The 23,085-nt window shown below is 33.2% G+C and overlaps 1 protein-coding gene across 1 annotated transcript in view; it reads right to left on the bottom strand.

The window, feature by feature from the left end:
- Positions 1-1,638: 1,638 nt before the first annotated feature.
- Positions 1,639-23,085, bottom strand: part of LOC124538802 — a 117,566-nt gene continuing 96,119 nt past the window's right edge. The window contains exons 3-11 of the mRNA XM_047116011.1: positions 11,399-11,535; positions 10,609-10,786; positions 10,124-10,266; positions 9,347-9,447; positions 8,572-8,740; positions 7,963-8,089; positions 7,580-7,744; positions 7,024-7,106; positions 1,639-5,777 (exon numbers count right to left, since the gene is read on the bottom strand). Of these exons, the coding sequence (XP_046971967.1) occupies positions 5,039-5,777; positions 7,024-7,106; positions 7,580-7,744; positions 7,963-8,089; positions 8,572-8,740; positions 9,347-9,447; positions 10,124-10,266; positions 10,609-10,786; positions 11,399-11,535 (1,842 nt within the window). The 3' untranslated portion in view covers positions 1,639-5,038. The remainder of the gene's footprint in view (positions 5,778-7,023; positions 7,107-7,579; positions 7,745-7,962; positions 8,090-8,571; positions 8,741-9,346; positions 9,448-10,123; positions 10,267-10,608; positions 10,787-11,398; positions 11,536-23,085) is intronic.

The raw sequence follows: 23,085 nt of genomic DNA on the forward strand, positions 1-23,085 counted from the left end.
TCTTGACCGCGTGGAATGGTGGCAAGAATGCTAGCAGCATTTCCCCGTTGAATCGCAATTCCGATCCTCTGGGCAAAAAACGAACCAGCCCTCCTGTCACCAGTGGAGGCAATGAGGCGAGGTGTTATACTTTTGATGAAGCTTTTTGCACCACTACTCCAAGGGCCAAGCGTTTCGACAGCAACCACTGAAAAATCTTGTAATATCATATGACCTAATATATTCGTCAATTTGACACGTCGATTTACATACACTTGCTTTCTCTGACGCGAGAATCTATAGCGACGAATACCGTCGAATGGCGCGATAGGGAGCTATTTGTATTGGTTGTGTAAATCGGTAGTAATCGGTTTTATTTTCATTCCGTTGCATTTTCCGATGCTACATCTAATTTGTGTCGTAGGTACTATACACTTATACTAGCTAGTCACATGTCATAACTAGACAATCACTTCTGCGTTGAGTTATGTTTTTTCCTTTCCATGTCATTCTTAAATAAATAATTTAATAATGAAAGAAACACACAAATTAAAAACGATTCACACACTTAATTCTTTAAGTCAGTTGAAAATAGATCAGCCCTTTTAAATGATAGTTTCGCTAGCATTTAAAAAGAGTACTCACGGATATTGTAATGGATACGATAATGTTTCGCTTTAACTAATCAGGCAGAAAGTTAATAATAAGTCTGGTGATTGTTGAATCCATATAATAATGTTTAGATCAAATATCGTATTGTATTCTTTGCCTAATTTTACTAAATTCAGTATTCAGTCCCCTACTTCACAGCATATTGTTAAGTTATGTGCGTTAAGGTCTTTTCTAGATACAATTGGGGTAAGAAAAGGTTCATCGCCTTAAGATCTGTTTCGTGTGCTCATTATGAGCGATAATCTGCTTTAAGGATCGAGAATAAATTAAATAGATTCAAAAGGTACTGGTTTGAGACTCGATAAAAGAATGAATTTGAAAAATAACATGAAAAAGGTTTTCTTCCTCTGACTGTACCTAAACTATAAAACAGTATGTGATATATTTTAAATATTCTGTGAAACAACAACAACAACAGCCTGTAAATTCCCACTGCTGGGCTAAAGGCCTCCCTTTAAGGAGAAGGTTTGGAACATATTCCACCACGCTGTTCCAATGCGGGTTGGAGAAATACACATGTGGCAGAATTTCTATGAAATTTGTCACATGCAGGTTTCCTCACGATGTTTTCCTTCACCGCTGAGCACGAGATGAATTATAAAGACAAATTAAGCACATGAATCAGAGGTGCTTGCCTGGGTTTGAACCTGCAATCATTGGTTAAGATGAACGAGTTTTAACCACTGGGCCATCTCTGCTCGTGTGAAAAACAAGGACCTTTTATTTAAATCCACTTTCCTTTATCATACCTATTAGAACCACAGCGGTCACAGAGATTTTATCGAGGTGTTTTAAATAAAGTGTTGAATTTAAATAGAGATTGAACGAAATCGTACAGATCATATTACAAACGTGCAAAAATTTCTGAGCTTAGTTTCAGATGGAAAACTCAATAAATACTTTTTTTCATATAGGAATGTTTACCATTGGGTTACACAGCTATTTCTTGCTATTCTTTGGCTTGGTTAAAAATAAATAAAAAATAAATTGAAATACAATAATGTACTTTATTAGGATTCTTAATTAGGTCTCATACCTTTGTGTTAACACATCGAACTACGTCATCACTAACATTTGTAAAAAATCTTGTTTTGGTTTTTATATTTTAATAATATTCTAGCAACATAACTTACCACTTGGTGTGGTTACACGCATAAAAACTATAAATAAGTATAAAGCTACGGCTACATCAGTGTCTATCGTGTTATAATACATTGTGACAGCTCATGTATTAATTTTTGTATTTTTTTTTAAATATTTCTTAAACGATAGATACAAATGTATCTGTAGTGTGATTTAGGTCATCGATTTAGTAATGGCTAAAAATCAATTACGTAAGACTGAAATGTAATATTTTCTATAAATATTCCAACTCCCAAATTTCTACACCATAAGTTGTTTAATATTTAAAAATAACGTGTAAATCAAATACTTCTTAACATAATGTCATTATGACAAACAAGCCTAATACAATTTTAAAAAATAATGTTATAACGCATTGTTTTTAATTAATAAAATGTGTAATACTTAATTAAATATTTTTTTGCAGAATATACTTTCACTTTGAGATTTACTTGATAGTGTTTGAATTTTTTTTAACCTGATTCTACCACCAGACATCAACATATAGTCAGAATTGTTCAAATGCAACATTTTTATCATTAAAAATAAATCGAAAAGTAAAACGTCACATTTAAGGATTTAAGTTTACATTAGTCATTCAGTCATTATCACACAAACTAACACACAAATATTATATTAATGGCACTACTTAAATATAATTAATGGCTTGGGGTTATAAGTTGGAAGATATTGGTTCTTTCATCATAACACTAACATAGACAATTTTTTCATTCCAATTATTTTTACCAAAAAATGTATATTAAACTGAATACACCCGAGCCGTTGTCATTATTGTTTTAATACTTATGAATACAATATTTAATTACTAAAAAAAGTAACACTTTCGAGTTTTTATTTTAATAATATAAAAATTTAACCAGCTTGTTCAATTACATGTTTTAGTATACTTTCTTCGCCATCTTGTTTGACAAGAAAATGAAAGCTTCCGTTACTTTGGTGGTTTAACAATTTTAGTAATTTAATTATAAAAATAAGTAGGGTAATAAGCTTGTCTTGCGCTGTAAGTAGCTAAGATAAATCTAACGTATGATATAAATCATAAATCGATCTAAGAATATACACATATTAAGGTCTTAATGTATATTATACAAATAAACGAAAATTATTTTATTGTCAAACTTAATTTAACAATACCTAAATGTTAAAATAATTAGGTAGACGTCTTAAAATATTTGAGGAACAGAGGCTATCCAAAAATATTTAGGTCGTAGTTATTGAAGTGTAAGCAATTTTTCTTTTACAAGCCCCCTATTTATTGTCCCTGTAAAAACGAAATATTATAATCGTCTAATAAATATTTACGCTCTTAAACATTAAAAACAACTTACGAAGGTTACAACATATTAATAAAATTTATTAAACTCATGAACAATTGTTTTGGTTAATAATTAATTGGTAGATGTTTATCATTTGTGATTCACGGTTTGACGAAGAATTGAAATGACTAGTCATATTAGTAACAAAAGATTCCCGATTTCCAAGAAAAATTAGACATTCTTTAAAAAATAATCTAACAAATAATGAGGCACGATTATGTTTTAAATGTACAGTATACATCGTCGTAACATTGACTTAAAACAATTTTACAATTCAAATGAGTAATCACAAAATTTAATAATAAAAAATCTATTTAAAATTAAATAAAATTTTTACATATCTCTAAGTATATCTAAGAACAAAAGTCGAATATATGATTAGTCAACATTTTATAGGCAATTTAAACAACCCATTCTTTGGCCGTGGTACACATTTGAGAAACTAAAGTTTACGAAAGGTAGACCGTCAATTAGCTCGTATTCAGCACCCTGTAGACTAGAGAAAATTTGTGATCTACCTGTATTACCTACAAGCTTATATACAGCTGTCTTGTTTATTTTTATTATTAAATACTTTGTCGCGATTCATTTATCAATTATGTTCACTGTCAAATTTCACAAAGTTTGATATATTGTAATTTTTTTTTCATCAATGACTATTTCATGAACATTTCGTAAAAATAAATGGTATGTTATGGTATGTATAAAAACTACAATTGAGATTCAAAGTTCAAATTATGTAAAAAATTATGGAGGTATTTTTAATGAAATATGTGAATTATATGCTTAAATAAAACTGCGTAACCGTAAGACATTGACGATCGAAGGCGCAACAATTACCGTATCGTATAACTCGTATACAATGCTACGATTGCACAGACAGTATTACTAATCAATCTGATTGCACAGATAACTGCGAAAGAAATCGCATGGGCCCCAAGATTCTTTCCACTAAGTATATAAAACTACATGTACACATTTTTTTCATGGTACTGAAAATTTTAAATAATACTAGAATTATCCTAGTCTATCATTGCCTAATCGATCTATTCGTCACTAAACGTCGTCATGAAAAACTATCGATACGGCGACACCGAATTAATTTGACACGATTAGATTATATTTTTTTTAAAAAACTATGCGATCGAGACGTCTTATAAAAATATTTCGTTATCTAAATAATAACTGTGCGTGTTTACTATAATTTAATTTTGATGTAAAAAAGCTTTCGACTGTGATTAGTAAATCTTTATTTTTGTTTTTTTTTTTTAATTTTTTTTTCTATATCCAAAATATTTTAATCTGTGATGGATGGAGTGATGATATGAGTAATTGCGAATAGCGATTATTTGCGTTGACGGATTATATCGAGGCCTCTTTATATTTTATGAATAGTAATGATTCGTGTTATTATTAGCTTTATGAAACAGGAAGCTGTTATTAAAATACCTATCTATATGAATGTGGTAAAGATTATTGTAACGATTCACGCCATTGCTCGTGATTCAACATTCCTAAACTAAGTACATCTGAACCATGCCTATAATTTGATATGCTTATACGCTACAGTAAATACGTAATTAAAATAACATTGTTAAATGTCCATAATACTAATAAAATGCTGAAACTAACTTAAGCGATGTTAAAACACACCGTTCACCCTCTAAAACAGTCCCCGAAGAATAACGCACTTTTTTCTACATCTCCTAAGTCTACGTTTAATGTCCACACACGGGTGTCTATCGTTCTATACTCACAAGGCACGTACCGAACCTAGGATACGCTGGAAAAATATTTCTCTGATAAACACAACATTGTAACGTCAACATTGATGTATAACTTCACCAACATTATTGCACATTTAACGACGGTGCTCGCATTCAGCGCAGGTTCATTTATTAAATTAGACATAACATCTTCAACAGAGTCTAAATGGAACATTCGTCGCTATCTCTCGCGTAATCCTCGTCTTCTTCATCCTGGTTGCGAGTTTTCTTAACTTTCCCGGATACGACGCCCGTATTAACCTTACTAAAAAGACTGCTTCGGTTCAGTCTAGATATCTCTCTTTGGGGGCTCAGCCTTTCGGCTACAGCTTTTTCATAATTGTCAGAGATTTTACTAACGCCGTTAAGTGGACTCAAAACTGGCGATTTCACTTTACTGGGTGATGTTACTATATTTTTTGCTTCACCATTTTTATCGAAAAGTGCGCCACTGGTAGCCGCAGTATATGACGGCGGATCTTTCGCTCTTGCTCCACTGTTACCAGAGTTAAGAAGTTGAGAGTAAAGAAAACTGTTGTTACCGAAACCGCCGCATCTATTTTCCATTTTACCGTTCATCATCATCAAGCTGACAGGCTTTTCGGGTGGAATGGGTTTTTCTCCTTTTCTTTCTGGTGTTGCATTTTTATTCTGGTTTGTCCATCTCTCGCTGTTGCCAATTGAATATATGGAGCTGAGGTTTACGAAGCCAGCTGCAGGCGGGGCCCCAGCGGTCCGCGGGCCAGCCGCGACTCCCGCGGGATCTTTAACGCGGGCGGCAATGTTAGTGTATCCTTCGCTTAAAGTTGATTCTTCCATGCTGGAATCTTCGACTACCTCAGTGTTCGTAACGTCATCTAGATTAGGCGATAAACAGTCTTCATCTGTTTCATCGTAAGAGCTGAAATTATCAAAATGTTTAGTTAAATTATGAGTAAAAAAATAAAATGTGTTATAATATTTATATGTACTGAATGCAACAGAACTGCATGTTTTATTTCAATGTTAGTCGCTTCATGCCTGATAAATGATGATTATGAACATTATTTACAAACAAAAGCTGCGGATAAATATTGATAAATGTAACGTAATTACAAATATGATATATATGTTTCATCAGTAAGGCAGACTTCCAAGCAAGTGACGTCACAAAACTGAACGAGGGTCTGTACAAACATCGGCAATCTGTTCTTATGTATTATGATCATAACATTTCATCGCAACACACGTAAAAATAGCTCTTAAGTGATATATTTGGAGATCAAAATGCAAATTTCGGTGCGACACATCGCAGCATTATCACTTCATTCCAGCTTATCAGGCTTCGAAATCAGAACACGGTTATATAAAACAGCTTGTTAGGAGGTAGGTTATTCAGCTTAGCAAATGTGTATCAAAATTATTTAAAAGTGTATACTTTAAAACTCGTTTTATTCGTTCTGATGTCGATGAATTCGAGCAATGTTTAAATTCATTTCGATTCAAATTTGTGCAAAATTCAACGCAGAAAAATTACATTACATACACTGCAATACACGAACACAATCTTACCCTAGCATAGCCAGTTCTGTCTTCCTCCCTGATGAAAGAAATTAGAATAAATAATGAACCAAAAATGAATAAATATGGCAACTACATATTACATATAAAATTCCATAAATACGATACAATATGAAAAAATAGATACTAAAAAGAAAAAGCAAATAATAGTAGAATGTATAGATAAATAGCGAATCTAAAAGGGTTCATATAATATGGATGATGAATTTTAATGGGAAGATAGGTCGTCTAAGTTTTGCTTATTGGTGTGCATTCAGAACATATTCATAATATCAGGTGAATAATTCTGTTAATAATCTATGACATGACAAGGTGCGGCTCTAAGCGCTAGGTCCGTAATGTGCTCCACAATGCTTCAACTAACTGAGCTGGTGCTTTATCACGAATACTACTTTACCACTCAACGAATTATTTCTTTGATTTAATTCTCGGCAACTGATTACTTCTGTACAACTCATAGAAACGATTAATACACTTCCTTTTCTCGGAGTCTTTAATTATTTTATACAACTGCCTGTTTTTGAAGAAAAAAATAATTATGAATTGATTGATGCAAAAGAAACGTTGATCAATGATGGAGTCCTTACATTTGGTCCTGCGCGTCGCTGCCGCCTTCCTCGGCCACTAGCAGTTCGTATTCTTCGGCAGCGAATCTGTCCCATTCTGACATCTGGAATTAATTAACACTGTTTATTTTATCTGTATTTATATGTTAGCTGTTCTTTTTATCTTTGTAGCAAGTCAAAATAAAATTTTAATATATTAAAAGCTGAGTTGGGTTTGTTGCAAGATAAAATCTTAACAGAAAAGCTCGATATCTACACAATATGAATCAAATAGGAAGCGTTCACATCTTCGTACGCCTTGGATCTTTTAAACTACGCGACGGCATTTAATGAGATTTTCATAAATATATAGACTTATTTATGAAAACCTCAGCTGGGAAACTTTATATGTACAATATATGTACATTATATATAAAAAAAGAACTTGAGCTGGACAAAAACAAGGCTTTTCTTTTTATGTTTTTTTTTTTTTCTAATATTTGTATAGGGGATGGGTAGCTAGTAAATTTAATGCTTATATTTGTATGGCAGTTGTGTTGTGATATAAGTAGATAGCCTTTTATTAATAGTAAAGTACCTCAGAGTCTGAATCACGCTGTGTAGCGAACGGATCCCGCTGCTCGTGGTCGAGGTACTTCTCCAGATTGAAGAAAGTGTCGTAGAATATCGGTGTTAGCTTGCATTTCTTTAGATCGGTCAAAGTTATCTTGCCATCTTGAGCTGGGTGGACCATGTCTAACATCTACAATTATATTGTTGAATGAGTTTATTTTATGGTAATTTATTTTATAAACATATATGTATCTGAAATTTAAATGTTAATTGTTCGCTTGTGATTCTGAGACAATTTTTAATGAGTGCTAATTTTTCTTATATATTAAAATTTGGAAAAACAATTTGACGTTCTTCGCTTCAAGAGTTGATTAGTTCTATAAAAATATTTCTATAATAAATTCTTACCTGACATAAGCAGTCGTTGAACGGCAAGGTTTCAATCCCTATGGCCTCCATCCTTTGCATTTGCTCCTCGTAGAAGTATTCTAACTCATACATGGAAATGAAACCATCGCCATCCAAATCCATACATCTGTAAAATAATGATGTAGCAGTTGAGTTTTCTGAATTCTGAACCGAAATTATCATGTGCATAATTTGTGTTTATAATTCATCTCGTCGTCGGCGAAGGAAAACATTGAGAGGAAACCTGCATGTGCCTAATTTCTACTCTTCTCTACAACGAAATTCTGATATATGTGAATCAATCAACCCGCAAAGAAGCAGCGTGGTGAAATATGCTCCCAACTTTCTCCTAAAAGCGTAAGGAGGCCTTAGCACAGCAGTAGGAAAATTACGGGCTGTAGGTTAGAGCTATTCCCACCAGATCGATGTCAAATGTTGGCTATTGCTTTATCTTGTTTAAAAAAAATCTATTCTAAATTTAAAAATAACAGTCGAGATGCTTGAATCTAGTAGGTATTAAGTAATTTTGTATCGTATTGCTTCATGATTAAATTGAACGCAAAGTAACCTCTATCACATTACAAAAAAACTGAAAATAGTGATGTTTACCTGAACCAGTATTCAATAGCTGTGGGATGAGTTTTGTCTTCTTCAGCGAGCAGGAACCACACGAACTCCGTGTAGGACATCCGAGGCTCGCCGTCGGGTGTCAGTCGGTTCTGGTTGCCGCGCGTAACGCACCCGGATAACACTCGATCGATCATGCGGCTTGATAGAGCTGAAATGTAAAGGAAACACTATTAATATGACAGTAAGAACTAGCGCGCACTGGTAACTTTTGTCACGGTGACTGTTTCGGCACTCTTGTCAAGTCATGAATATGTATGGAGGTGCGCGCACGTTACGACGTGACAATTGGGTGACATTTGTGTCTTCATCTGTACATATTCACGGATTTGACTAGGTGACGAAACAGTCACCGTGACAAAAGTTACCAGTGCGCGCTAGTTCTAACATATTATAGTGTACCAGTAGTCGCCCGCGACTTCGCGCTTGTCTTAAGGTGTTGATTGTCATGTGTGAAACAAAAAAGTAGCATATGTCCTTTCTTGGAGTTCGTCTGCTCCATACCAAATTTCATGAAATTCGGTTCAGCGGTTTGGTTGTGAAAGAGTGACAGACAGACAAACAGAGTTACTTTCACAATTATATTATTATAGATTGTATTCGAAGGTAGAGCTTTTTACCATCCCACTTAGGAAACCTATTCTACATGTCCAATAAGTTCGAGTGAGAAGGAACATAAGCAATATAACATTTCCTTCAAGTGCAAGTGTAAAAACGTTAATAGATTATTTAAGAGCATAGGAATGTCTCTACTAACCATGGTCGTTATGTCTAGCAAGATCGTGTCTGTCAATGAACAAGTCGTGGTCCTTGTCCAACTCCCAGAACTTGCAGTATATGACGTAGAAGTGCTCGTAACTGAAAATGATAAAAAATCATTCAAAACGTTTTTCTAAGACGTTGCATCCTTAGTGACTATATTTGGCTGTATAAATATTTTTCGAGCGCATATTAAAAAAAAATTACTAAAATTTCACACCTCAATTCAGCAAGCGTTGCCTTTATAGAGGTTTTAAAAGCCTTTTATTATACACTAAGGCTGTTAAGTTTTATAGTGAAATAAAAATTGATATGACGATAAATCCAGATTAAATATATATAGCTCTATCCAAGGCAAGTGGTACCCTCACTAATTTACCATAACACAGCTCATGATATTATTGTGTTTCGGTTACAATGGTATATGACCCTTTCGAAGATGCGTCACCAACCGGAGGAGATGCGCGATTCATTGACGATACAAAAAAAATGTTTCTAATAGGACTGAAGTCTACAAGTTACGGTGACCTTTATGAGGCGATTTATATTTTCCTAAAGTAAATAAAATAAATATTATACATCTTTTACAAAATTTAATGACTTGCTGACTTCTTCTTCTGAGCGAATGTTTTTTTTTTAAATTGTTATTATACATAAATATTTTATCTATGGATTTTAAAACTTCAAAGATAATACTACGTATAAGGTACTGTTCTTTAAGAACCGTTTAACAATTTTTAATCTAACCACAAATAGAACGGTATCCTGTTCTCACCTAAAGTATTGCGTAACTTGATTGATGTCTTCCTCGTCTTCCAGGAGCTGTATAACTTGGAGTAGATTAGATCTCCTGAGTTCCGGTATCGATATTCTTCCAGACCACGAACGATTAACGCAGTAAAATATCCTAGCGATCACCTGAAATTTGTTTTTTATTTTGCAATTTCACACTACTTCCTTTTTAGTTCAATCTACGTTCTGGTGTCATTGAACTATTTGATTATTGTTGGATTTTAATGTTTTTATATTTATGTTATCGCTGATTTAAAATTTCCCACACTATTATTTATATAAGAAGTATATTATTTGATTTATATTTTTACATTTTATTTTTTTGGCTGTTTGAAGTCAAACTTGTATCTGAGTGATGATTTGGTATAAAAATATTGTCCATGCACACAGATTAAAAAGAACACGAATAATTTGCGTCTCATTGCATTCCTCGATACAAGAACATGTTCCAGTTTTAAATATACTTACAGTATGAACATATCGGGAGTGGAATTCTGTGGCTTCTTTCAGGAACGAAAGTCCGGGGTGCGTGTCGACCACGTCCTGAACAAGAGGGACGAAGTCTTCAGGAGTCAGAGTGTTGCTCTTGCCCCGGGTGAGAATGTATACAAACCGTGACGCTTGGTCGTGACATTGTGTTGTCATTCTGTTAAAAAAAAATCCATAAATATTTAACAACAAATTTTCAATTAGTTACGTAATTCATTCATATGGTAACTCTTGTAGGTTAGCTTGAACAATATAAGGTCTTATAAACTTATTATAATGCCAATGGTACACAGAGGGTACTTTTTAAATAATAGTGGCAATAATGGTCTGACTTTATTCCAAAAACAGATAAACTCTATCCTATCATTCCCATAATCAGATCGTACGTCAATCTGACACGACACGGTTGTGCAGCAATGCCCTAAATTCTTGGTTTCTACAGAATATAGACGGAGAAGCCAAATGGCTTCACATTACCTCGAATTGGGAATAAGAACCACAGACGGGACAACAGACAACAAACCCAACCCATTTAATTAACAAATGTAACAAAAATAATCGACAGTGGAACAAAAAGCTTAAGCGCCAAAACGGTACTTTCAGGATATATGATTTAAAAATAAAAGATTTAAATCTCGTTTTCCAAAAGCATCGTTTTAACGTATTAGCGATTATTAGTTTCCACTGATATTACAATAATAATAATCTATTTCAACAAAAAGGAAATGCATAATTTATTGTAAAAAACAATTTACGATTCGGTACTCACTCTCGCCAGAAATCAATGAACTTATGACCATCGACCGCAGCATTGAGATTCTGTTGTGTGGCCAGGAACAATGGCATCTTCCAGTAGAGTGGACATTCGCACGCTTTCACGATATGCTTGAAGCTTTCTCTCGGCACCTGAGAATTGAAATGTAATAACAATATTAATTAAACATTACCCAACATAATTTGACGACGAGAACGTATTTAGGAAACGAAAGACTTAAAGCGTTCATATGTATAATATTTATAATTATATTAATAGCTAGAGACCCCTTTCCAGCTTCGCACGTGTGCAATGCTGATACTCAATATACTACCGATTTTTCTTGTTTTTTACTATATTTTCAATGTATTATATACAAAAACCTTCCTCTCGAATCACTATCTAACAAAATACCGCATCAAATCCGTTGCGTAATTTTTAAGATCTATGCTTACATAGGGACAGATAGAGTTAGCGTCTTTGTTTTATACTGTGTAATGATTATGTATCTATGTACGATTAGTACGTCAACTTTTTCAATTGTAATATATTTTGTATGTACGTCTATTTAAACAGTATATATTCCAAATAAGTATTAAATTAAGACCGCATGCAGCTCACAATGATAGCAGCAATTCCACGTTTAATTTTCAGTTCTACGGGAAAATAAACAAGCCTTTCTACTACCAAACAATAACACGCTATGTTACATATTCGTAATAGTTTTAAAAAATATCTATATTTCTTTAGCATTCACAGCACATTCATTTTTATGTCTAGTGGAATAAAATTAATGCATCTACGTGATTATCATATATTTCATAAACAGCAATTAAAATCGTTGGCAGTTTATTTAAATTTGGTATTGACAATGTTTCTTTATTGGAATAATTCAAATATTCACCAACACCATTTGGGCCATCTGATGGTAAGAGGTCACCATCGTGCATAGATATTGAAAACTATATATTAACCATTCCTTACATCCTCAATGCGCCACTAACCTACTGAAATATTGAGTCCCTTGAGCATTTCACTTAGAGCTTTAAATTAACTTCAAAGTGAGAAATTAATTAAATATTGTTCTATTGGAAATAAGATTAAATACCGCGAGTGAGTTCGCTAACTCGTATAAGTGAAATTCGAATCGAATTTACTGAGTTGAAAACCATTGTTTCAATGAAACGGTCCATATATTAAACATACCTCGTAATTATTTGGTTCAGCACAAGGGTACTAAGTTCCGTGAACTATTTTCGTTCGATATAATACTTGAGTGTTATTATAACTCCGTGATTAATTAAGCAAAGAGTAAAACTAGTAGTGCCGTAAACGCAGAATACGGAGAATCATGCACAATTAGTTGGTTTTAACGCAGTCCAAGTATTGACAAAGCGTGTCATACAAACGATATTGACCGCTATTCGTAATACTTATAACGTCGGTAATGGTAAAGCGGTATGTGGAAAAGTCGCGATGTTCAATGTGGGCACGCATGTCCCGCGGGTGGGCTGTCCGACTTCCGCCATTATAGAATATGGGTCGCTGACACGTGTCACGTCAGCAATCTTATCACGACAAATTAGTGTAGAAATTATGTCTTTCAAATTTTTGACGATAATTTCCACATCCTGATTATTTCTTGAACGAAATGTTAGTTACTTCAAACTAGATACTAGATCTTCATATAAGACATTGGCGTATGTTAAAACTATGCACATATAGATTTATATAATAAAGATAAATGGATTGAAGTTGAAATAGTAGTATTTCTATAAAAGGACATCGTGCAATGTTCTCAAGACATCACAAAGGAGTTGGAAATTACTTCCTGTTTAGTCAATTAGATTTATTCTTTAATAGGCAACGGTTAATGGCGACAAACGCGACTGTCCTGTGTACTTTAAAACCTACGTGCTGAATAAATTTTCTACTGTATATATTGATGTACGTTCTTAAAAAATTTCAATTCAAAAATTTGGAAATGAATAAAAAATTATTATAAGTCAAAATTGTGGCCAGTTATATTTAAGTTTTGATGTTTGTTTTGTGTGTGATGAAGAGTAATTATTCATTATCAATAATGGTGTATGTATCTACATATATATTTGATTTTCAATTAACGTATTTATTGTTTAAGCAATAAGACATATTTTATGATAATTAAATACAGATTATCGTTGCATTAATATCGTGTCTATTGTTATACTATCGTCTAGTTTCCTTAACTTGCGTAACCGGGATCGGGCAGTCTGTCAAAGTAAGTAGCCCGTTCGCTATAAATAGGCGAAGGCGTCGTGACCTACTTCCCCGGCCAATGACCCCTCTGGGCTGGGAAAACGACAGACAAAAACAAAGGCAAAAAACAAATAACTCAAGGGCAGTAGAAAATTCTGACCCCGATTGAGTAACGCAAGTCTGGCTGATGGTAAATGTAGCGCTCAGAGATTACAAACGCTAGTTTAAATTATGAATGTAGGTATCAAAATATTTAAAAACGTAAAATATGCGAATGGTTTCGGAATATAGGTTCTACCTGGAAGAAGTAACAGGATATACTTTGCCCTTTTGGATTTAAATGGGAATTATTTTGTAAAAATAATGTATATGGCACTATAAAAATAAAAATGCATTTCAACAATCTTTAAAATTTCTACAATTACTAATAGTCTGTTAATTTTAGTCTTGTAAGGCGAAACCGATGAACGAAATTTGTTCTAATTCGTTATAAAGTAAAGTAAAGTAACAGTCTGTACATTTCCCACTGCTGAGATAAGGCCTCCTCTTCCATTAAGGAGAGGGTTTGGATCACATTCCACCACTCTGTTCCAATGCAGGTTGGTGGAATGCACATGCGGCAGAATTTCGATGAAATTAGACACATGCAGGTTTCCACACGATGTTTACTCCGCCGAGCACGAGATAAATTATAAATACAAATTAAGCACATATATATAGTGATGCTTGCCTGGGTTTGAACCCGCAATCATCAGTTAAGATGCACGCGTTCTAACCACTGGGCCATCTCAGCTCTTCGGCAATTCGGCATACATTGTTTAATGCCTAACGCGTGACAACCAAACCCTTAAACGCGAGAAAAGAGTGTAAAAACAATTATACATAGTTAAAGTCTAAACGTTATGTATTCTCGTCCATTACAGATACAACACAACATTTTTGTTTGTAACAAATTTAAGTCGGTCAACATTTTTCCTTTACTGTTTACAACTGAATTAACATTTACATTTTATGTTTGACAACTACTATACAAGTAAATGCGATGTTTTACGCTTTCTTGCCATAACAAAATACATTACTCGCTTAGAATGTGAAGAGTATAGATAAATATGGAAAAAATAGTCAATGGAATTGGAAATGGTTATTTATTTTCAATTAGGAAGTAAATACTTGTTGCGTTTTGTAGTTATGGTCATTGTTTTTGCTTACCATACGTGAGCAGACTTTTAAGTTTGATCTTTGCTTAGAAAATACTGTTGCTTCACATAATATATGAGGAGAAATCTTGTTGCCGGTATGCTGAATACATATATCTATTTTCGGTATTTGAAATACATTAGAAATTTTGTTGCACGTGTTGACATTTATAAAGATTTCATTGTGTTTGATTTCATCGTCGTATAGAATCAAGAACTGTTAGAAAGGGCTACGTGTTTTGATTGTAGTTAAATTCGTTTATTCTTTATTGAATCGTATGTCGTAACCAATAAATATAAGATTTACGATTAAGGAACTCCCAATAAATAAATAATCAATATAATAAATAAACATACTTTCTTCACTCAAACTTTAACCGGGCTGTTTTGTGAATAAATTGTTTTAAGATATAATAATAGTTCTTGTTTCTCTGTATGCACTTCAATGCAAAAACTTTGATTTAAATTATTAATCATCAAATATAATATATCAATATATCAAATTATATTGATCTGACCAGTATTTATAAACTACGTATAACTAAATACTTAGTTATACGTAGAGTCGAGCGAAGAGAAGTGTTATACAAATGTATTTCTGACATCGAAATTTGTTTCTTCTTAATGGACGAGTTTTGTCGCTGTTTCACTTAAAGCGATTGTAAACCGAAGCCACCCAATCGATTGTCGAAGCCTCGAGCGATTCTAAGATTGAAACGTAGTTTTTGGGTCAAACATAAAACGTTTCACGAACGATAAAATTGTAATTTAACACTTTTATTCACTTTTAACCATATATCATTGGTTTTTATTATAACACTAGCTGTGCCCACGACCTTGTACGCGTTTGAATTTAACAAAAAATGTAGCCTAAGTTACTCCTTATTATATCATTTATCTGCCAGTGAAAGTCCCATCAAAATCCGTCCAGCCGTTCCAGAGATTAGCTGGAACAAACAGACAGACAGGCAAAATTTCTAAAACATGTTATTTTGATATATGTACCGTGCATATATACATATTCATTGAGTAAAAAAGGACTATTTTAATATTACAAACAGACACTCCAATTTTATTATATGTGTATATAATCAATTCAATACGCTTGTGTTTTTTTTCATTTAATAAATGAAGAACAGTCACAACAGGTCTGATGGTAGTTGGTTGGTAGAAATATAAGCCACACATTTAATTATTTACATCACCAATGCGCTATCAACCTGTTGTCTATTCATGTATTTTACTTATATTAACTCAACTTTCCAAATTGAATACAACGGTATTAAATATTGCTGTTTTCTGATAGAATACATATTCTATCACATGATAAGTGGGTGGTGCATAACCGGACAGACTTACAATGACCTACCATCATGTAAACATACGTATAATTAATTTTCAAACATTTTCGGAATATAAAACTGATTAGGGAACGTCATCATTTCGAATAAAATGCAAGTATTTTCAACTGACTTCAAAAAGGCTCCTCACTGACTGAACTAGACTGTAGGTTTTCTTAGCTGACACCGACTCCAAATATAGCAATAATTATAACTACATTATATAATCGTAAATAGACTTTTAAGTAGTCTAATATTTTTCATATCATTTTACTTAGGAGGACTCAGTTGACTATTTTTATTACTTTTTAGTGCATATTCATTTGTTTTAAAATAGTTTTTTATAGTATACTAGTTTTATAGTAAACTCTAGTCTACTTTTTGTTTTCTTGTAAAATTTCAAGGCCAATTGTGCCACCGATAGAACGAACCTAATACCTCGAAATAGCTTCTACCTAACTGCGTTTCAACACCATTATCGCGAGTTCGATGCCTTTAAGAATATTTATAATATTAGGCCTATAGCATATTATTAGTATGAATATGGTTCTTTCAGTACACAATTGCGCGTGTGCAAACATACTTCATACATACTTCAGTATGAACTTTCTTAAGGGGGCAGTGCAGTCTTATTTTTTGATCTCCCTATAAAGAATCATTTCTCAGAGACCTTGTAGGGTGCAGATTCTAGACCTGCCATGTGGACATTAAAATAAAATAACTGTCCAGGGAAAAATTGCTAGCTTGCTCGCAAAAGTTGACTGAAATGTCAACTTTTGCGAGCAAGCTAGCAATTTTTCGATACTGTGCAGTGACGTGGATATGTAAAACTTTGGGGTACTAAGATTTTATGCCCCTTGTGTCTGTAGTAACTCCTCGTTTGTACCTGTCAAATTAATAACATTTTCTAATAATAGTAACATTTTTTTTGAAGTAGCACTATAATATTTATGTAAACTGATCTATTATCTATCAACAAATGTAATTTTCGGTGATCTCGAACGTCTTATCTAGGTCGAGCCCGTATCTTGATGTTAGTAAGAATTGCTGTTTGTGCTATATAATTCATCTCTTCCTTTGCGGTGAAGGAAGGCTTTGGAAATTTACATGAGTCAAAGAAAATTCTTTCAAATGAAAATACTTTCAACCTGCATTGGGTCAGCGTTGTGGAATAGGCTTTCTATCAAGAGTCTTCTCAAAAGAGATAAGTTCTTTGTCCAACAGTGGGACATTATTGCTGTATTTATTGTCAGTTACATATTAAGTGTTATATACAAAATTATTATATTGTGGTTGTATTTTTTGATAATATACAAGCGTAGCGTAATGCTACAAGTATGATAAATTTCCAAATTGTATTGATTATTTTTCGAACTGGGAGAGGTGCGTCGCGCTAATGTCTAATAACTTTCTAAATGTAATATGCAATTACTTTCAATATAATCGATCAAAACAGATAAGTTATCTGTTAGAAAGTTAGGTTAATGTGTAAGGTCCAACGATGTATACGCTAATAGTTGATCAGACTGGAAATAATCCTAACGAACTTAATTTCGTATATTATTATACGTTTTAATTTTCGCCCGTTAGATTGACTGGCCGCTAATGACCTAGTGATTTGAACGTGTCTTGACCAATGATTACGAGTTCAAGTCCAGGCTGGTGGTAGGGCAACTTGGTGGTAGGGCTTTGTGCAAGCCCGTCTGGGTAGGTACAACCCACTCATCAGATATTCTACCGTTAAGCAACAGTACGCAATATTGTTGTGTTCTGGATTGAAGGGTGAGTAAGCCTGTGTAACTACAGGCACAAGGGACATAGCATCTTAGTTCCCAAGGTTGGTGGCGCATTGACGATACTAGGAATAGTTAATATTTCTTACAGCGTCTTTGTCTATGGATGATGGTGACCACTTACCATCAGGTGGCCCATATGCTCGTCCACCCACTTTTATCATAAAAAAGGCAATCGCTGATTTATTTGTAGTTAGTTTGTGTTTATAATTTGCTTTTGCTTCGTACAAAGGAATACATTGTAACATTCGCATAAAACAAATTTAAATGAAATTCTGCAACATGTGTTAGATAAGATGACCTAACCTTCTCTTTGAAGGTAGAGAAGCCCAGCGGCCTGACATTATTGGCTACGGTCGTTCTTAATGAAAGATTTGCAAACACATTCTATCTCAATATGGACGAAATTTTATTGTATTTGAAATCAGTTCCTTGATATCTTCAGCCCTATAATTTCATAATTAAAATAAAGAGTCAATTGAAATTCTTATTCGAAAGTTATAATAAATATATTATATGTAATTAATGGTTATACCTGTCAATACTAATTGCAAACAGGCTTGTCAATTTGCTATTAGTAAGTCGTTAGCCTTTATTCTCTCTTTACTTTCATACTTGTAATGTCTGCGAGTTGTTAATAATAATAATTCAATAAAATTATTATAACAGAATGAGCCGAGATGGGCCAGTGATTAGAAAGCGTGCATATTTAAATATGTTTGCGGATTCAAACCAAGGCAAGAATCATTGAATTTTTATGTACTTAAAGTGCGTTTGTATTTCATTTCGTGTTAGGCATCAAGAGGCACCTGAATATTTCTAATTTCAAGGAAATTCTGCCACGTTCGTAACCACAATCCCGCATTGGAGCATTGTGTTTGTATAATCTCTAAACCTTCACCTCAAAGGCAGAGCTGACCTCCAGTAGTATAAATTATACAGGCTGTTACTATACAACAACTAGAGCCTGTAAATTCCCACTGCTGGGCTAAAGGCCTCCTCTCCCTTTGAGGAGAAAGTTTGGAACATATTTCACCACGCTGTTCCAATGCGGGTTGGTGGAATACACATGTGGCAGAATTTCTATGAAATTTGTCACATGCAAGTTTCCTCACGATGTTTTCCTTCACCGCTGAGAACGAGATGAATTATAAAGACAAATTAAGCACATATATACAGTGGTGGTTGCCTGGGTTTGAACCCGCAATCGTCGGTTAAGATGCACGCGTTCTAACCACTGGGTCATCTCAGCTCATCAAATGTTACTATACTGTATATTATTATGATAGACTTCTACCAAAGAGGTTATGAATAGTTTTTAAAATAAATTTTGACGAAAATTCATAAACGATCGACCTACATACGAAATTAGGTCACGAAGCCGCCGAGTGGATTCGGCTGAATATGAACGTGTCTTTGATGCGCCGCCTCGCTGTACAACAAGAGCGATACGGCATTGTTATCTTAAATTGATCCATTTAAATGTTCATACGTTAATTTCGACTCTATAAATATTTCAAAATCAAAATAAACTATATTCAAGTAGGCTTTTACAAGCACTTTTGTCGTCATTTAACAATTATGTGAAGCTAACACACGTTCGGAAAGTAGATTCTACCGAGAACCGGCAAAAAATTCAGTTGTTAATCTTTTTCAAAATTTAGAAAATACAGTCATATTAGTTTAATATAATTATGTATGTATGTAATGTATCCTGCCTGGAAGTCAACTGGTATATTATTCAGAAGGCTAATTACTAGATATTGTTTAAGGGATCTTAATTTGACAGTAGAATTAAACAAAAATAAAAAAACACAAATCTCGTTTACTAGAGATCGCAAAGAAAATGAACCCTTTTTTCAAGATGGCGGATTATTTAGTAGACGATTTCAAGTTAAGCTCTTCAAAGCTACCTACACAATATCTAAAAATTATTCTCACAGTTCGCTTTTATATATAATCCATTTTTATTACTTAACGGCTTAGCTTATATAAAGTACTAAGAAACTTTATTCACAAAAAGTTATTAATAAAATGTCCTGAAAATATATAAATATAAAATTGAATACAATACAAAATCTAACCTTATTGCCTCCACCGGTGATAGGCTGGTTAGTTTTTGTCTAGACGAAACGCGATTACGATTCAACGGGATAAAGCTAGCATTCTTGTCAACATTTTACGCGGTCAAGATTTATATAGTGAGTACTATTAATAATTAATAAATTATTAAATTTGGTACCACACTTACGAATACTGAATTTACGTTTTCAAATAGTGGTGCTAACACCTATAAATTGATTATTTTCATTTAACTATAAATTAGAAAGACATGACTTGAGCAATATTTTTACATTTTTTAACAAAAAACGTAAATGTGATTTATCGGTTTTTGTTCCGACGCTCCTCAATTCATATGAGTAAGCTTATAAATGAATCCACGATCACGTTTACAATGAACAGATTGAATATAAAAGTGAAACGTGATGGCTTAATGGGTTATATCTTAATCGCATCTTCGCCTAAAGCGAGGCTATCTCTGGTATTCAATGCTATATTTACGGTAACACATACTCACTGTTAACACTAAACGCGTGCGATGGAAGGAATTCCGATGCTAACAAACGCGCACCCTTGCACGCAATCATTTACACACATAGAGTGTGGAGCAGTGATGACGTCAGTTTTTGAATGTAGATTCTATATCTTAATCAAACGCCTATCACGACACAGTATAAAAGAGAGTCGCTTTCTCTGTCCCTATGTCCCTTTGTATGCTTAAATCTTCAAAACTACGCAACGGATTTTGATGCTGATTTTTTTATTAAGGTAATTCGAAAGGAAGGTTTTTGTATATAATGCATGGACAATATAGTAAATAAACACTGATTCTGTAGTATATTTGTAAAGAAAAAGTATTTTCTTCAATTTGAATTCCACGTATGAACTGTCATCGAACGCATCATGACAACTAAATTTTGTTAGCTATAAAAATATCGATAGAGAGTTCTAAGAAAAGTAAAGAATTTTGTAATTTAGTACAAAGACATTGTTAATAGTAAACATTAAATGTCGTTTCTTTTACAGGTGCGTAAATATTATTTTTTTTCAATTTTCAATGTTATTTTATTTTATTTTTATTAATGTGAGGTATGTAAAACTAACCATTAAATTTTCTTTTACAGAGAAACACAATTTTGTTTTATAAACCGTGTCATCCTAGTAAAAAGAATAAAATCTTATATATTTAGTATCAGAATTGCACCCGTGCGAAGCCGGGGCGGGTCGCTTGTTCTTTACAATAATTAAGACACTACTCGTCGCCCAGGGTCTCAGCACGCAATTTACGATTTTGTCGTGATGCTATGCATAAAAGAGCGCCCTTGTTCTTCCTTTGAGTTCTTTCATCATATTCATTATACTAATGGAATTTCCATTGATTTGAGTTCAGTGGTTTAGCCGTGAATAACAGAGAGATAGATAGAGTTACTTTCGAATTTATAATATTAGTATAGATTGTAACATCTCCCAAATTGTAAGGATTACTCATACAAAGTTTCCCGTTTGAGTGTTATTGATCTTGTAATCATACCATCAGTGATGCAAAGCTGGTTAATTATACCGTATGGGTAACAGTTTTACTATATAGTTTTATTTGTATGGCATTATTAAAAATAAAAATAAAATAATTTTATTGCTGTCTCGATGATCTCATGGACTTGCTTTTGCAGACCCTTAGGACTAAAGAATGAGACTGAGGATTGGGCCCAATCATAAAAATAATTGGATTTTTCTATAACATATTCGCCTTAGTACTCTCGAGTGCCGAAGCAAAGGCGTTGAACTGTTGAAACGTCTTCACTTTTTATAATCGTGTCTGATTGATACATTATTGGGTTGAGGTAATCAGAGAGATTGCACCTGGCTTGAGCACTGATGCGCAGATTACTATTCTCTGGTCAGATTTGCCGTGGAAAGCGAAACCGTTCATGAGGCCATAAAATAATTGTTTATAACGATTCGAAATGTTTTGAACTATTCCGTAATATTTTTAAGTGATTTTCTATCTAGGCATAAATACATTTTTGAGGCTTTAATTGTAATGATATTAATTGTATAAAAATAAAACGTACATACTAGTAACTACATTTATAATTACAGTTGAAAATATGTATTGTAGTTTTAATTAGTTCCTGAAGACCCTGAGATGATTTTGAGCATTTTAATTAGCTGCTCATTATATTATTGTTATTTTAAAACTGAAACCAATGTATTTATAAACAAAAAAATATAGTGAATAAGGAAACAACGAAAATTACATTTATATAATCATTAAGATGTATTAAGTATAATCACAATAAGTCTCTACGTGCGGAAGGGGCACAATGGCCGTATGAGGATGTCATTTACGTTGTTTACGTTGTTATATCCGTGAGAACACTCCCACGAATAAACGGACAAGCAGATAAAAGCGAGCTAAACGCAAATGCTTTACAATTTTTAGAATAAAATATTTGGGTGTTTTTAAAAAATAACAATGTTAAAATGTTCTACTACTGACCAAAATTGCCCCTTCAAGGGATAAGTTTGAAACTGATCCAGTTTATATATGTCAGAATATAGGCTGATATATGCAAAATTTCCTCACGATGTTACATTCACCGCTGATCACGAGATATATTTAAATAAACAAATAAAAAACAGTACCATTTACATTTAAGATTCACATACATACAATCACAATTAGCCATTATCTCTTCATTTAAAAAAATTAATAAACTGAATAGTATCTTTGAACGCATTGTTTTTTTTTTAATTTACGTAATTTAATATCAATATATAATTATATCGTTACGTATACATAAAGAGAAATAGAATATATATTACAATATATAATATTATTACATTAAAATTCTGTCTCAAGGTTACCGACGTAGAATGTTTGTAATGTGTTCAAAATAAACATAAGTTACGTCTATAAGAATAAAAATGTGACAAAAGTGATAACTGAATATACATTACTACTGTAAGAAAGGGGGTGAGACAGCTCAGTGTAACGGAAGGAGGCAGAAATGTTGCAGCTACACGAATATTGCTATACAAAGGAACGTTTACAATGTAGCGTTTTGAGTCTT

Source organism: Vanessa cardui, chromosome 2 (assembly GCF_905220365.1).
Source record: "Vanessa cardui chromosome 2, ilVanCard2.1, whole genome shotgun sequence".
Taxonomy (NCBI): Eukaryota; Metazoa; Arthropoda; class Insecta; order Lepidoptera; family Nymphalidae; genus Vanessa; species Vanessa cardui.